Source organism: Petaurus breviceps, unplaced genomic scaffold (genome assembly GCF_028583685.1).
Source record: "Petaurus breviceps papuanus isolate PSGF00001 unplaced genomic scaffold, PetGlider_PUasm1.0 218, whole genome shotgun sequence".
Classification (NCBI taxonomy): Eukaryota; Metazoa; Chordata; class Mammalia; order Diprotodontia; family Petauridae; genus Petaurus; species Petaurus breviceps.
In genome coordinates, this window is record NW_027185872.1 from 6,488,109 (window position 1) to 6,501,798 (window position 13,690).

Below are 13,690 nucleotides of genomic sequence, written 5' to 3' on the forward strand. Positions count from 1 at the left end.
CTGCTGACTGAAGTTGCTAACTGCTCTCCAGCCAGTGGGGAGGCCCAAGGGTAGAACATCATCCACGGGGTTTGGAAGAGAGAGAGCAGGGCAGCAATAACCGAGGAGCAGGGCAAGGCTCTGAGAGGGCGGGCTCAGGGTGGGCAGGGGAGAAGGAGTTGGGAAGGTCTGCTGCAAGGGTTCTTAACCTGGACCCTGCGGATTTGTCTTCTCTTCTCAATTTAAATAATTGTGCTTCAAAAGAACTGGTTTCCTTGTAATCCAATGTATTCTACCTCAAGCATTTAAAAACCACACTCTTGAAGCCACCCATGGCTCACAAAAGGCAGAGCTACACTGTGATGGGGAAGGAACACCAAGGGGGCACTTCCCTTGGGAATGGAGTTTGGGGGCTCGGCCTTCACTGGCAGCCACTAAAGGTTTCCTTTCCAGGCACTGAGAGGGGCAAAGCCATGTGTCTGGGAAGGTCCATCCGGAAGCAAGAGCCCAAACAAAGAGGAGGAGGTCAGGAGCTAGGATCCAGAGGAAGGGCCACGGTGGCAGACACCTCACGAAGAATTTACCAAGTCTGGTGACCGACTGAATGAAGGGAGGTGGGGATGGAGGCCTCCAAGATCTTATACTTCAGTCCCTGATTTTCAGGCCAGAGACACATTTCAGCAGCAGCTGGAGAAACATAATATTGAGCAGAATTCTTGCATTCTTGCAGTTTTCTGGATTATAAAAATGCCCAAAGGTACCTTGGAAAATGAAGACATCTAGCTTCCCTCGTTTGGAATGCAGATGAGAACACCTCAGATTTGTGAATCAGCAAGCAGGGAGGCTTCAGGAGAGGGGACGGCTGGCGGGATGCTGGTGTTCAGTCGCTTCCTAGAGGCACTCAAAAGGCCTCTGGTCTGGAAGCCTGCTAAGACGGAGTCAGGTCTGGAGTCTAGGATTTTAAATGCTGTTTCTTTTTTTAATTTTTTTTGCTTTTTGGAGGGGGGAAGGCAGGGCAGTTGGGGTTAAGTGACTTGCCCAAGGTCACACGGCTAGTAAGTGTCAAGTGGCTGATGATGGATTTGAACTCAGGTCCTCCTGACTCCAGGGCCAGTGCTCTATTCACCATGCCACTTTGCCACCCCTAAATGCTGTTTCTTATACCTAAGCCAGGAGCTTTTAACCTCTGGCCAGTGCGGTAAAGCCCATGCATCTCCTTTCAGAATAATTTTTTAAATGCATAAAATAGCATGCATAAGATTACAAAGGAAAATGATATTGAAACACAATTGTTCAAGGGCCAAACAACCTTGGAATACACAGCCTGGCTTAAATCCTCATTCCACCTCCTGCTTCTGTCTTCAAGATGGCGATGGCGGAGTGCTGGGCCGCACCCTCCGTAACGAGCCACCAGCTACTCTATCATTCCCACTGCTTCTATTCTTTGAGCTAAATAATCCTTTCCTAATAGCCCCTATTTCTCACCCTTCAATTATTGTCATTTCTCTCATAAAGGGTTTTAGAAATCATTAAAAAACACTTTAAAAAATAAAGCCCAACGCCTCTGCCTCATGTGCTGAGTCTCGCGTATGGAGCCATGACATCTTCCCTCCATAACTCACGATTAGGCACTGGAAGAACGCTGGAAACGGTGGGGCCAAAGAAGCTTGTTTCTAGGCAGCTAAAAAGAGGGAAGATTCTGGAGCTGAGAGCCCCCAAGGCCCACTCACTGCTGCATTCAGAAGCAGGGTGGGGGTGGGGGGTACATGAAGGAAATGCTTCAGCCCCTCCTAACTCAATAATACTGAAGATCCTGACCTTGGGATTCCCCAAAGTGCCTGGACTAGCTAGCCTATGAGCTCCTCGAGGGCAACTGCCCTGAGCCAATGGTAGTGAATGAATCAAGACCTGGGTGTGAATGCTGCCCTTAGACACTAAAAGGCTGTGTGATCCCAGACATATCTCAATAGCTGCCAAATGGTGCGAATGATCCGCCTTCCTCCATAGGCTCCTGTGGAGAGAGCACATTCGCCGCCAGCCCCCATGGGAACGGGCCTCAGGGCCAATGGTGCTGCTGGTTCTACTTGTCAAAGATGCCCTCTGAGGCCCACTGAGTCAGGCACTGGCCAAGGAGACGCCAAAGGGAGGGCTCCACGACATTGACAGGCCAAGTGTGCAGAAAGTAACAGAGACCTGCTCAAACGTGTCCCGCCTGACGGACCGCCCCCCCCCCAAATCTGGACAAAGAGATACTACTAGAGGGAACCCAGAGAAAGTACAGACTGTCTGGATAAAGAACGCAATGCTCATCTTCCCGGAAGAAAAGCAGCAGCATCTTTGGGGGTGTCTGAAGGACACAGAAGAGGGAGCTGGCCTGACCCAAGTGCAGAGGACAGAGCTGGGAGCAGCGGGTGGGGAGAAAGCTAACCGTGGGCCTGGTGTGAGGAGAAGCACCCGCGGTGGCCTCGGGACGGCCTCAGGCACACGCCCGGCCCTGGGAGGCTCCTCGGGCACATGGCCCGGCCTAGGGAGGCGCCTCGGGCACATGCCCGGCCCTTTGCGGTTTTTGGATCCTCAGCACAGAGCAGGCACTGACTGAAGGGTTTTCATCCTCTTCCTTTGCCATCATCCAGCCATAATCCACTTATTCAGTCACTGGCACCGGTGACTCAGGCTGGAGGCATCCAGGGAGATCGACTCCTCCGCCTCTCTACACATGCAATTAGCCACTCGATCCTGCTGCTCTTCCCTCTTACATCCCCCCATTTGCCTCCTCCTCTGCAATTTCAACGCAGCTCCTAAGAACAGGCTCTCCAGCTCTGATACAGCCCCCTAAAGAAGTGTCCTAACCAGCCGCTCTCCGTCCTCTGTTCTTGGCCAGGCCGCAGGAACGTCCCTCAAGGTAGCTCTGGTCACAGACACATGTAAAAATCATGGCAGGAGGCAGAGGTGTTAGCCCAAATAAGACTGAAATGTAGCTGGGAAATGTTTAACAAAGTAAGTAAAACTACAATCAAACATAACATTAATGGTTTCTGAGTCAATGCGCAGCACAGGGGTCAGTTTCTATTGAATCTGACCACCTTCTAGGGGCAGTCAGTGCAGTGGGCACCAGAGCACTGTATCCAGTGAGGTACAGTCCAGGTCACTGTTTGGTGTTCTAAGCCCTTCATGATGGCCCTCTGGCCCCCACCTTGCCACTCTCATTCAACCCTCCACTTCCCCACCCCAGAGCCCCTGGCCTCTTGGCCATTCCATGAATACTAGGCCTTCTGCTCCTGGCCCCAAGAATTAGCACTCTCCCTCTTCTCTCTGCCTATAGGCTTCTCTGGCTTCCTTCAATTCCCACTCCAAAATATCCTTCCCACATCTTGTTTGTAACCAGTTGCTGGCATGCTGCCTCCCCCTTTAGGCTGCCTTGAAGGCGGGGGCTGTCTTTTGCCTTGCATCAACTCTGAAACTCATACCTCCTCAGTGAGCCCTGTCCCTAGAGCGCCTCCCAGACCCTCCACTTAAGGGCCTGGCCACAGAATTCCATTAGGCTGCCACTGCTGGATACCCTTCCTTTCCCTCCCTCCAGCGTCCTTTTAGGCTTCCTCACCTTCCCTCCTTCACCTGCAGGCTCCTGGAGAGCAGGGGTTATCTTTTGCATATTTCTCCACATCCCTAGAAGTTGTTAGTACGGTATGTGGCATACAGCAAGCACTTACTAAATGTTTTCCACTTTCTGCTCAGAATGCCAATGGCTTAGAGTCTATTTCCAAATGTCTTCTGAACAGAAAACTTGAAAAGCCTATTCTACAAGGCCAAATGGAAATGGCCTAATTTGTTTCCAGCTTGTTATGTTTAAGACCTGATGGCAGGCTTGGTGTGGCCTAGAACGCCCCTGCCCCACTGCAGCTGAAATAACGCTGCTCGAAGACGCTGAGGCCTGGATAGAACTCTTGCCTCAGACCTCGCTCATGCTCAGGACTCCAGTCCACAGCCTGCCTTCTCCATAGGGAACGTCAGCACATCCCACCACTGAGGACACGGCCAAGTGCTGCCGGGCTCCTGACACCACCTGCCCGTGTGATGTGGGTACAACCCAAACACTGGAAAGCCTCTGGGGTCAGATGGGGGGTCCTGAAGTCTTACAAGTACTTCCCTTCATGCTCTAAATGTATGAACAGATGGGTGGTAGGTGCAAAGAGGCGCAGCATTGGCTCTGGTAAAATTCCCAGGAGAAACTAGACATTTCCATGGTTAAAATGAAGAAAAATCTGACACCAAATGGCAGAGGGAAAAGAAGGGAACACTCTACATCCGGATTCCAGGGATCATTGAGCATCTCGTGCTGCAGACTTCATTCTCATTCCAGGATGGTTCTAATTAAGGATCTTATGTCATGAGATCTAAAGCAAAGACTTCATGTGCTGACAGATAAGGGGGTTTACTTGAGCTGATTTGTCACTGAACCAAACCATGGAGAAACCATGGCTGGACATGATTCACAAAGTTATCTGGTGTGAGTTACAAAGACTCCCAACACCTGATCTCACTAGGGTAGACTCCCTTCACCAACAGACACAGGGTCCCTCTGTGCCTCTGAAGACTATCTATGTGAAGTGCTGTGTCTCACAACGTACACTACGGAGGATGGTCCAGCACCTGGTCTCTGCTAAAGACCATTCCAAATTCACTGAGGCCCCGAAAGAATCTGTCCAAGAACTCAGGGTCCCTCCCCACCATCAGGTGGTGAGGAATGTGAAGGCCTGTGGTGTGGGCAGGTAAATGACAACAGCTCACACTGACAAAATACAGGATCGAGGTCTTAAAATGCCTTCTTCACAACACTCCTATGCTGTAAGAAGCAAATTTTCAAATATTACTTGAGAATCTTAATTTTCACTAGATCATAAAGGGAGATTTTCCAGAAAATTACTGAATTCATGTGACTTCAGGTGATGGGAAGACATCCCTGAAGATTTCAACTGTTTCACACTTTAAAGATTCACTGCTTTATGCATTGATACTGCCTGAACTTTTCAAAGTGACTATAAAAAAATTTAACCTCTATAACCATACACAATAGGGTTTCAAGCCACTGAAGCAAATAATCATTTGTAACCATTATCAAAAGGTACATTTAGCAAAAAACCCAACTTAATTCCCATTAGAACATAACGGTGCAACATAAACCTTTAAGAAACCTTCAGAGAAAACATTAAGAATTCCTGCAACTTGGGAGACCAGACTTTAGATTACAATATGTTAATATGGTGTAAAAGAAATCAAGAGTAGCATACTGAAGCCAGCAGCACCGAGGGTCCAGATATCAAGACGGAGTCAGCCAGAGTTGGGACCAAAGCATCACCATGGAAGTCAAGCCCCCTTTGAAAGTTCATTAACTCCTTAACAGCCTAAGAATGAATGAGGGAAGTAGATCGCAGTGGATTTAATGAATTCTGAATTCACTTGTAAACCCTGTGTCCTCACACTGCCTAGACCAAAGAGAGGGCCAGGGTGGCAAGCAAGCCTCTGGTATCTGTTCTGAAATCCTGCATTTCAAGCTCTACCAGTCACTAAAATGACGTGCCTGACCCCTTCCCCACAGTCCCCAGGCCAGTTCCACAGACCAGTCACACTAAAAAGCGGCAGTTCCTTTAACACATGGGCTTCCTTAAGAAAATCCTAAAACTCTAGGGCAGATACCACATGGCCTATCCATGCACCCTTCAAGTGGGTGCATACCCTCCAGGGTAGAGCCGCCATTCATCAGGGCAACGCCTCATCAGGGAATTCTTCCCACATGCCCTTTCTGCAGCACAGCAGTGAACAGAGCACATTTTCTACCAGCACATTTCTCACCCCATCTCTCTTCTTTCCACTCACACAGTCAGACTCCCCAGCCCTGTACAGGACCTCAGTTACCACCAGGCTATACTAATGCAATGGTCTCTCTTCCTCAAGTCTTCTCTTTCCAATCCTTCTTTCACCTAACTGTCAAAGGGATTTTCCTGAAGGACAAGATACCTCCAGTCAATAAATTTCCATCTCTACCTATTCCCACCAGCATCAAACACGAACTCCTCTGGCCGTTAGAGGCCACAACCTGGCCCCATCCAACTGTCCCCCTTCCTCCCCTTCCTGCATCCAAATGTCCAGTTCAACTGACCTCCAGCCTGAATTGAACTTGGCCTTCAATTCCACCTGCGTTGCCCCTGGTGCCCTCGGAGACTCTGTAACAAGGGCCATCGTCTACCCAAGTCCCATACTAGCAGCCCTTGCAGCCAGCGTCCTCCCAGCCCCGCACCCATCTTGCACATAGCTATGTATATGTGGTCACCCCCTGCAGAATGGAAGCTCCTGGAGGGCAGGGACTGCTTGATGCATCCTAAGGCCTACCATTATGCCAGGACAGAGCACACATGCAGGAGATGCTCGCTAACTGCTGTTCTAATGAGAATGCTACCGATGCTGTTTGTAAAAACAAAGCCTTCAGATCAGAACCAAATTTGAGATTCCCTCTCTCAAGGCAGCAGTGACTTACTGGGGAGGGATTCCTTGCCCAGGTTGTCCTAATGACGCGGTCCCATAGCACTTTCTCTATGTCTCTGAAGCCCCCCAGAACACTTGTCACCTGAGCAGACCTTCTCGACCTTCAGTTGGCTGGTGCTTCCCAGAGACATCCTGTCCTTTACCAGGCTGTACTGCTGACTCATCTACACACCATGTGTCTACCATGATCCAGTGCTGGCACCTGCTCTCTGCTTCCGGCTCCCTTTCTCTCTCTGTCCTGGACCCTGCCCTTTCTTCTACAAACACAGGCAGGTTTTGTATTATACTAAAAAGACAAACCAACCCCCAAACCTGCTCCCTACCCAGCTATTTCCCTGGGCCCCTTGTCCCTGTTGGCTCCACTCCTGATATTCAGGCCGTCTCTGCTGCCACTGTCTCACCCCCTAGAATGACGATTCCATCCCCACCCCACAGGCAAAGCCACGATTGACCAATGGAAAGGTGCAGCTCCAGGCCTCTCTACCCCAAAGGCAGCCTCGAGCGCAGAAAAGAAATACATGGATGGCAACTCTGCCATGAGGTGGGAATTCAGTCCCCTATACTCCAGCTATGCTCCCAGGTCTGTGGCAAGAACAGCAGCCAGCAGTGCTGAGTTTTACAAAGCGCTTTCTTTATATACATAATCCAACTGAGAAACAAATTTCAACCTAACATCAAATAAAATGCCCAAGGCCAAATGAGCATTTAAATTATACATATAAAATCTTATTTTATGAGCAAGTTAAATGCTTTAAGTTTTAAAAGACATTTGCAAGATAATTCATTTTTATTTCATATTTTTAATAAATCTTAATAATGAATAAAACCCAGACATTCAATTTCCAACATTACCTAGCTCAATTAAACTTGCTTGTTTAATGTATTGTGGCAAAACTACCCTGACCTCTTCTCGGAGCAAGGCGCGACACTCAGTGAATGCTTTGCAAGCCAAACGATGAATGCCCCCCCCCATTTCCTCCCCGCTGGTGTGCCAGGCATTGTGGGGTGGGGGAGGGACTGCAATGAGCACGCTCCGCACACGCATTCACAATTTATCACCACTGAAGGAGCATAGCACAGCAGAAAGATCCAATCAGAGTGAGTGGATCCAGTCTCCAGGCTACGGCAGTGCGTCTTGGAGCAGGAGGATAATGACCTGTCATGTTCATTCCACAGCTCTTCACAAGACAGATCTTAAACCAAGATGAAAACTGGGGGAGAAAGCCCTAGCACAGGCATCCCACAAGCAACATGAGGGATGCCCGAGGGACATGGGGGAAAGAATCTTCAAGCAAATACACATGTGTGTTCATTTAAACATATCAAAGCAAGGCCTCTGTCTTCATTTGCAAGACAGGAAGATGCTGCTGGACCGTCCATGACACACACTCACACGGGGAAACATTATCTAAGAGATAAACACTACTGGAAAGCAATGAAAAAAAGTCACACTTTCCTTTCATATCCCCTGAATAAACACAGAATCTGCATTTCATTTATTTATTTTTTTAAGCAATCAGGGTACTTGCTCAAGGTTACATGGCCAGTTATTTCTGGGTGTGGTGCTGAGTGTCTGAGCCCGGATTTATCCCCAGGTCATCCCAACACTGGAGCTGGTGCTCTTACTCGCTGAGCCACCCGGCCGCCCCTAGAATCTGCATTTTAAATGGCAATGTAATGCGACAGACATGTGGGTGGTGGGTTTCTTTGGGTGACAGCTAAAGCTTAAGCAAATGCTAATGACCTAAAAAGGAAAGATGGGAGATTTTGAGGATGAAATCTGAAATTACCAACAGAAACCAATCCAAGAGCAGAGAAAAGGAGGCCTTCAGGGAGTGGCTAGAATGCACGGAACCCCCCCACCCCGACGCCCTGATGCTGTTAACAGGGTCTGAACAGAAGACAGAAGGCCAAGAAGTGGGTGAGGAGGTGGGAGCACAAGACCAGGTCCTGCTCCAGGAAAGGGGAGGCACGGAGACCACAAGCACCACTCTCAGAGGGTAGAGCCTGATGAGGAAGGGAGGACTCGAGCATCCCAGGACGTCTGGGATCTCACAGAACTGGAAGTTCCTTTCAGTGTGGCAGGTTACGGCCCATCCGTACCTCCCCATGCTCTGTTCTGACTGCCCATCGGCCATCATCGACCTCTATGTGTGACCAGAGAACCTTCTCCTTCATCATATGTCATCTGGATGTATGTGGCTAGTCTGCTTCTTCTAAGGCCCCCGGCAGTCATGACACCACCCCACTGTGGAAGAATCCTCGAGGGCTCTGGTATGGATGGCCAGGCCAAACCCCCTGAGGGGGGACAGACTGGATGCAATCAGCACAAGGCAAGCCACGGACACTTCACCAGTAGCTCTGGGGGACGATAGGCAGTGAATGAAAAGATACTTGGTAAACATTTGTGTGACGGTGGGCATGATGTCAAGGAAGGGCTCTCTCTCAAGCTGATGAGGCTGCTATCAGAGAAACCGTCCTGTTAGGTCAGGGTGTCACTGGGGCTTGGAGAGGCTCCTTCCTCAGGGAGGAAGGCGACGGCATCAGAGTGAAGAGCTCCTAAGGTGATTTCTGTCTTCTTGGGATCTGCCACAAAGGCCCCTGTTCTGTGAGAGAACTCTCCTCAGACCTTGGTGGTAAGCACCTCCATTGCACAAAAGTGACAGGGAGAAGGACTGGCAGGGAGGGGGCTGTTCTCATGCCCTGCAGCCAAGTCTCAGCCAGGCCATTCTCTGACAGACAAGAGAAGGGGACAGGCTGCTCAGAGCAACTGTAAAGCAGATTTAGCTTTCAGGCCAATGTCTGTGCACCCCAGGGCTGGCACAGAGCCTGGATGCCCCGGACATCTCACTGGCTTAAAAGAGTTAGAGGCTCAGTGGAAGGGTGATGATGGGGGGAGGGAGGGGAGGCCAAAGGGGCGAGCTCCAGGAGAGGACAGGCACAGCCACAGCCTCCGCTGATCAGCTTCCCCAGGCAGCAGCATTGACCAAAGGCTTTCCAGATATGTTCTCACTGGATCCTGAAAACAGCCCCAGGAGGCAGGTGCTGCTGCTATTCCCATTTACAGTTGAGGAAACTGAGGCAGCCAGGACTTCAGTGACTTGCTAGGGTCACACAGCTAATAAGTGTCTAAGGCTGGATTTGAACCCAGTGCTCTGTCTCCTGAGCCCCTGTAACACATGCCTCACCCAGCTGTTTGGGGGCTCCAATGAGCTAGTATAAGGAAAGGATTGTGTAAGCCCCAAAGCATTCCATCCACATCAGCTGCACAGTGGCTCACTCAAGATCACCCAGTTAATGAATGACAGGGACCCCTTTTCCCTTCCACTGTCCACTCTCTTCCTCTTACACGTGGAATCTGGGGCCTCAGAAGAAACGGACGCCATATTTTCAGAGTATTGGGCAGCCCTGGCAAATCTGTACCCACTCACCAGCTTCCCAGCTCTGCTGGGTCCTCCCTCCACAACTCACTGGCCAATACAGTGGCCCTTCCTTCCAGTCAGCTATCTCCCCCACACTCCTCACTAAGCTGGAGAAATTCTTAACGAGTAACAATTTCTACTAAGAAAAAAAAGGAAAAAAGTAAAGGAATCTTGATTAAATTTCCTCCAGGGAGAATACCTGATTTCCTTTAGGGGAAATTCAATCTCTTCAGGATTTAATTTGCCTAAGTAAAAAAGAAAAAAAAAAAGGTAACTAGTGGTCCCCCAGCATGTGAAACTCTGCAAAGCCTTTTTTCCCATACTCCCTCATTCCCAGCTCACAAGAAGCCTGTGAAACTAAGGCTCCCTCACTGCAGTTAAGTGACCTTCTGTAGACTAATCCATGCTGCTGGTCCCCTTCCTTAAAAGGTCTGTGCCAATTCTTTAAACAGTGACAGTGTTTTATCTCTTTATAAGATGAGAAGAAAGACATTCTGGATCTCACCCTCTGTGCTGTTTAAGATCTTTTATTACCAAACACCTCAGGACTTCCTGCTGACAAAATCAATTTTATTATTTTCTGGTCAGCACCACTATCGTGAAGTGACCACCTCAGAAATAAAACATAATAAGAGAATACAGGAAGGAATAATTTCAAATTTTAAAATACTAAGTTCCATATTTTTAAATTATAGTTTATAAATTTGTCCATAGGAAAAAAAAAACACAATAGCCTTCTTACAGAAACTGAAAATGTGATTCCAAGTCTCTGCTCTTGCAGAAAAATGTGATGACATTCACCCAACCTGGATTTTTGGTTTGGAAGAAAAGACTGAAGGCTGCTCGTTACTGGCTCCACGCCAACCTGAGAGGGGTAAAAACCAAACCCCAAGATTCCTTCCTACTGCACGTCCACTCAGCTCCAAGAAGCCACCTTTGGGGGAAGGCAAGGAGTTGGGTGAATGCAATCAGCTTTTGGCTATAAAAGCAAATGGACAACACTATGTCCCTCGCAGAACGGCTGCTTCTCGATTTTAGGAACTGAATGGTCACAGAAGCACATCTTATGCTTCGGGTCAATGCCAGAAAGGCTGTCTGGGGCCAGGGAGGGGGAGTGGCCAGCCCTGGGCCCTCTCAGGGTCCCTGGCTGGTTAGAAAGCCATGGGAAGAAGCAGCTGCTGCCCACCAGGAGGCACCCCAAGACCACACAGCATCCCTCTGGTCCCCTCCCAAACAGCACTTGACAGCTGGGAGCCCCATCTCCAGCATCAGTGAAGGACCAAGATTTCCCCAGCTCCTTGGGAAGCTGAAGATGACCAGGGCCAGACCCTGCTCGGGAGGAGGATCGGGGAGGTCACTGCTCTCCGCACCTAGACTCTACCCCCATGTGCCCAAGCCTCCTCCCTACCGGGGCCCATGGCTGAAGCCTCCCGCTGACCAGCTCTGAGGAGAGTGGACTTTCCAGGCCCATTCAGAGGCCCCCACAAAGAGGGCCAACAGCCCGCACCAGTGCCCGTCCCATCCTTCCTAGATCCAGAGCCCATGGACAGCCTGTGGGCACCAACCCTGCTTAGGAAGGACTTGGGACACCGGCTCGCAGGAGTGAATATGAAGAGGGTTTTAGGTGCTCAAGGCCCAGAGCAGTGGTTTCTGCCAATTTATGTCTAAAACTAGAAACACATAAGCTCGGTATGAGTTTATTTGTGCTGGAATTAGTTACAGCCACACCGCAGACAAACACACCGAAGGTTTCGCTAAGCGGGGCCATTAAGAGCCTGGGATGACAAGGCCACAGGGCCAGCGTGCCCTGGAGAAGAGGGAGCATGTCCTCTGTGCTCCGTCCTGGACGTTCTGGGTGGCGTAGCCTTGCAGTGGAACGTCTGGGAGGGGGCCCAGGGCACCAGTGCCCTCCCTGCACGCGCGCGCGCACACACACACACATACACACATACACACGCTCGCATGTGTGCACTCACAGCCAGCAGCTATTCCCTCAGAAACAAGCACAAAGGAAACCTGGTGCAGGCCTCCTATCTGGCAGCACACCCTTGCAGATCCCGTCCACCCCAAAGGTGCGTGTGTAGACCCTGTGCCAAGAACCAGGGGCAGGAGCGAGTGGGCTGAGCTGTGGCGCCAGGAGGGCCGGCCGCAGACCTTTCTCACTTACTTTGGAAGACGTGGAGTCACACTCCTGGCATATCCATCCATAGCCTGTTTGCTTAGGAGACTTTTTCAGGGGGGGGTCCAAACAGCCCAAATGGTAGCACAGTCTGCATCCATCACACCTGCGGGGGAAACAGGGAGACTGTATTTCTGCATCAAGTGAAGCAGTGCGTCTGAGGCGGCCGGCAGGCAGGCAAGCAGGCCGGCTGCCTCGACCCCCTGAAGCGCTCCTTCCTCCACGCATGGCGCAGCGGCCACAACAACACAGACAATGCAGGGACCCTCAACCTCAAGCAGACACGTCAAGCAAAGCAAAGTGCGACAGCCACAATAAATACTAACGAACTCAAATCGTTTGGAGAACTGCAAAAACAGAAAGGCTGGCACCCCGTGGAGGGCCACATGCATGGCGGCCACAGTCAGCCACAACACTCTCGGCAGGTGTCTCCCCGTAAATGAATGAGAAGCCTCCAGGAGCCAGGAAGAGGCCCTCTCTACTGCTCAGGACATTCCAGTAACCAAGCGTGGCCTCTCCAGGATCTGCAGAACTCTGGGCCCAATCTCTTCTATGCGGACCCCAAACCAGGGCTTTATAGCTAACGTTTTCTCTCTTTATTCCCCCAAGCTTTAGGGGATCTGTTTTGTAGTGCTGTTTATTTCACTTTGTTCTAACACAGACAACACACTCACACTACATAATGCTATTTGTCAGTGTCTCATTTTCAGAAGAAATAAGTCCAAGAAAACTTTAATAAAAAAGGTAAAAATTTGGTATGATTATTGACTTATAAAAACCTTGCTGGCTCCTGCTGTATTAAATTTTCTAAGTCCCAGCCCCTCTCTATAAAACTATTGCAAGCTTATTAACATTTCTTTTGATAGTGTTTACCACCTACAGCTCACAAAATTTAAACTATCTATTTCATCTCTCTGCTGCTGACAACCTTAGTCTACTAGCAAATAACTGCCTTGTTATGCTTTGAGAAAATAATTTTATATCAGATGGAGTAACAGGGGAAAAGTGTTGCATCCAAGAATGGAAATTCATCCATCTTATGGAGAAGGCTGATATCCCTCACTTTATTTGCATATTCCCAGTGTTCTTTTTCATTAAAGGAACAATTTCTCAAAATCCATTCTGTCTGAGTCTATTTATTGGGGTCTCTTGACTGCTGAAATTTGAGTTCTGTAAACTAAAAAAAAACTAGGGGAGAAAAACCCAGCAACACCAAAGCACTTAGAAGATTAGGATTGTGGCAAAGAAAATCACAATTGCTATTTGACAGCAAACTAAGTTACCTTTCTTAGCAAAGAAGGCCACTGTCTACTGTTATAAACAATACTTATGAAAAAAAACTCTTACTACAGAGACCTCGGAAATAAAAGAAAGACACCCAACTTTCAATACCTCAACTTCCACATTAAAATGGTGCCCTAACTGAGTAAACCTTGTCACCTCCAAACGAATTTGCAGGATCAGAGCCAGTCAGAGGTGTGGGGAAGGGTCCAAGCCTTGAGCCCAGGCACGTGGACGAAAGCTGACTGCTTTGGAGACACAACCCTTGACTGAGGTCTCAGCATGCTCT

The 13,690-nt window shown here is 49.3% G+C and overlaps 1 protein-coding gene and 1 long non-coding RNA gene across 5 annotated transcripts in view; one reads left to right on the forward strand and one right to left on the reverse strand.

Moving 5' to 3' along the window:
* The window catches only part of LOC138166011 (uncharacterized), a 233,810-nt gene that overhangs the window by 73,111 nt on the left and 147,009 nt on the right, over positions 1-13,690 (forward strand). The gene's annotated exons all lie outside the window — the stretch shown is intronic.
* PHF14 (PHD finger protein 14) overlaps positions 1-13,690 on the reverse strand; it is a 183,503-nt gene that overhangs the window by 32,422 nt on the left and 137,391 nt on the right. For 2 of the 4 annotated variants that reach the window (XM_069094448.1, XM_069094446.1), the window contains one exon: positions 12,109-12,226. The exons of 1 other annotated variant lie outside the window; for it this stretch is intronic. In XM_069094448.1, coding sequence (XP_068950549.1) covers positions 12,109-12,226 — 118 coding nt within the window. Of the gene's footprint in view, positions 1-10,140; positions 10,187-12,108; positions 12,227-13,690 lie in introns of all 4 variants that reach the window. One more of the 4 variants, XM_069094447.1, reaches the window with a different exon arrangement.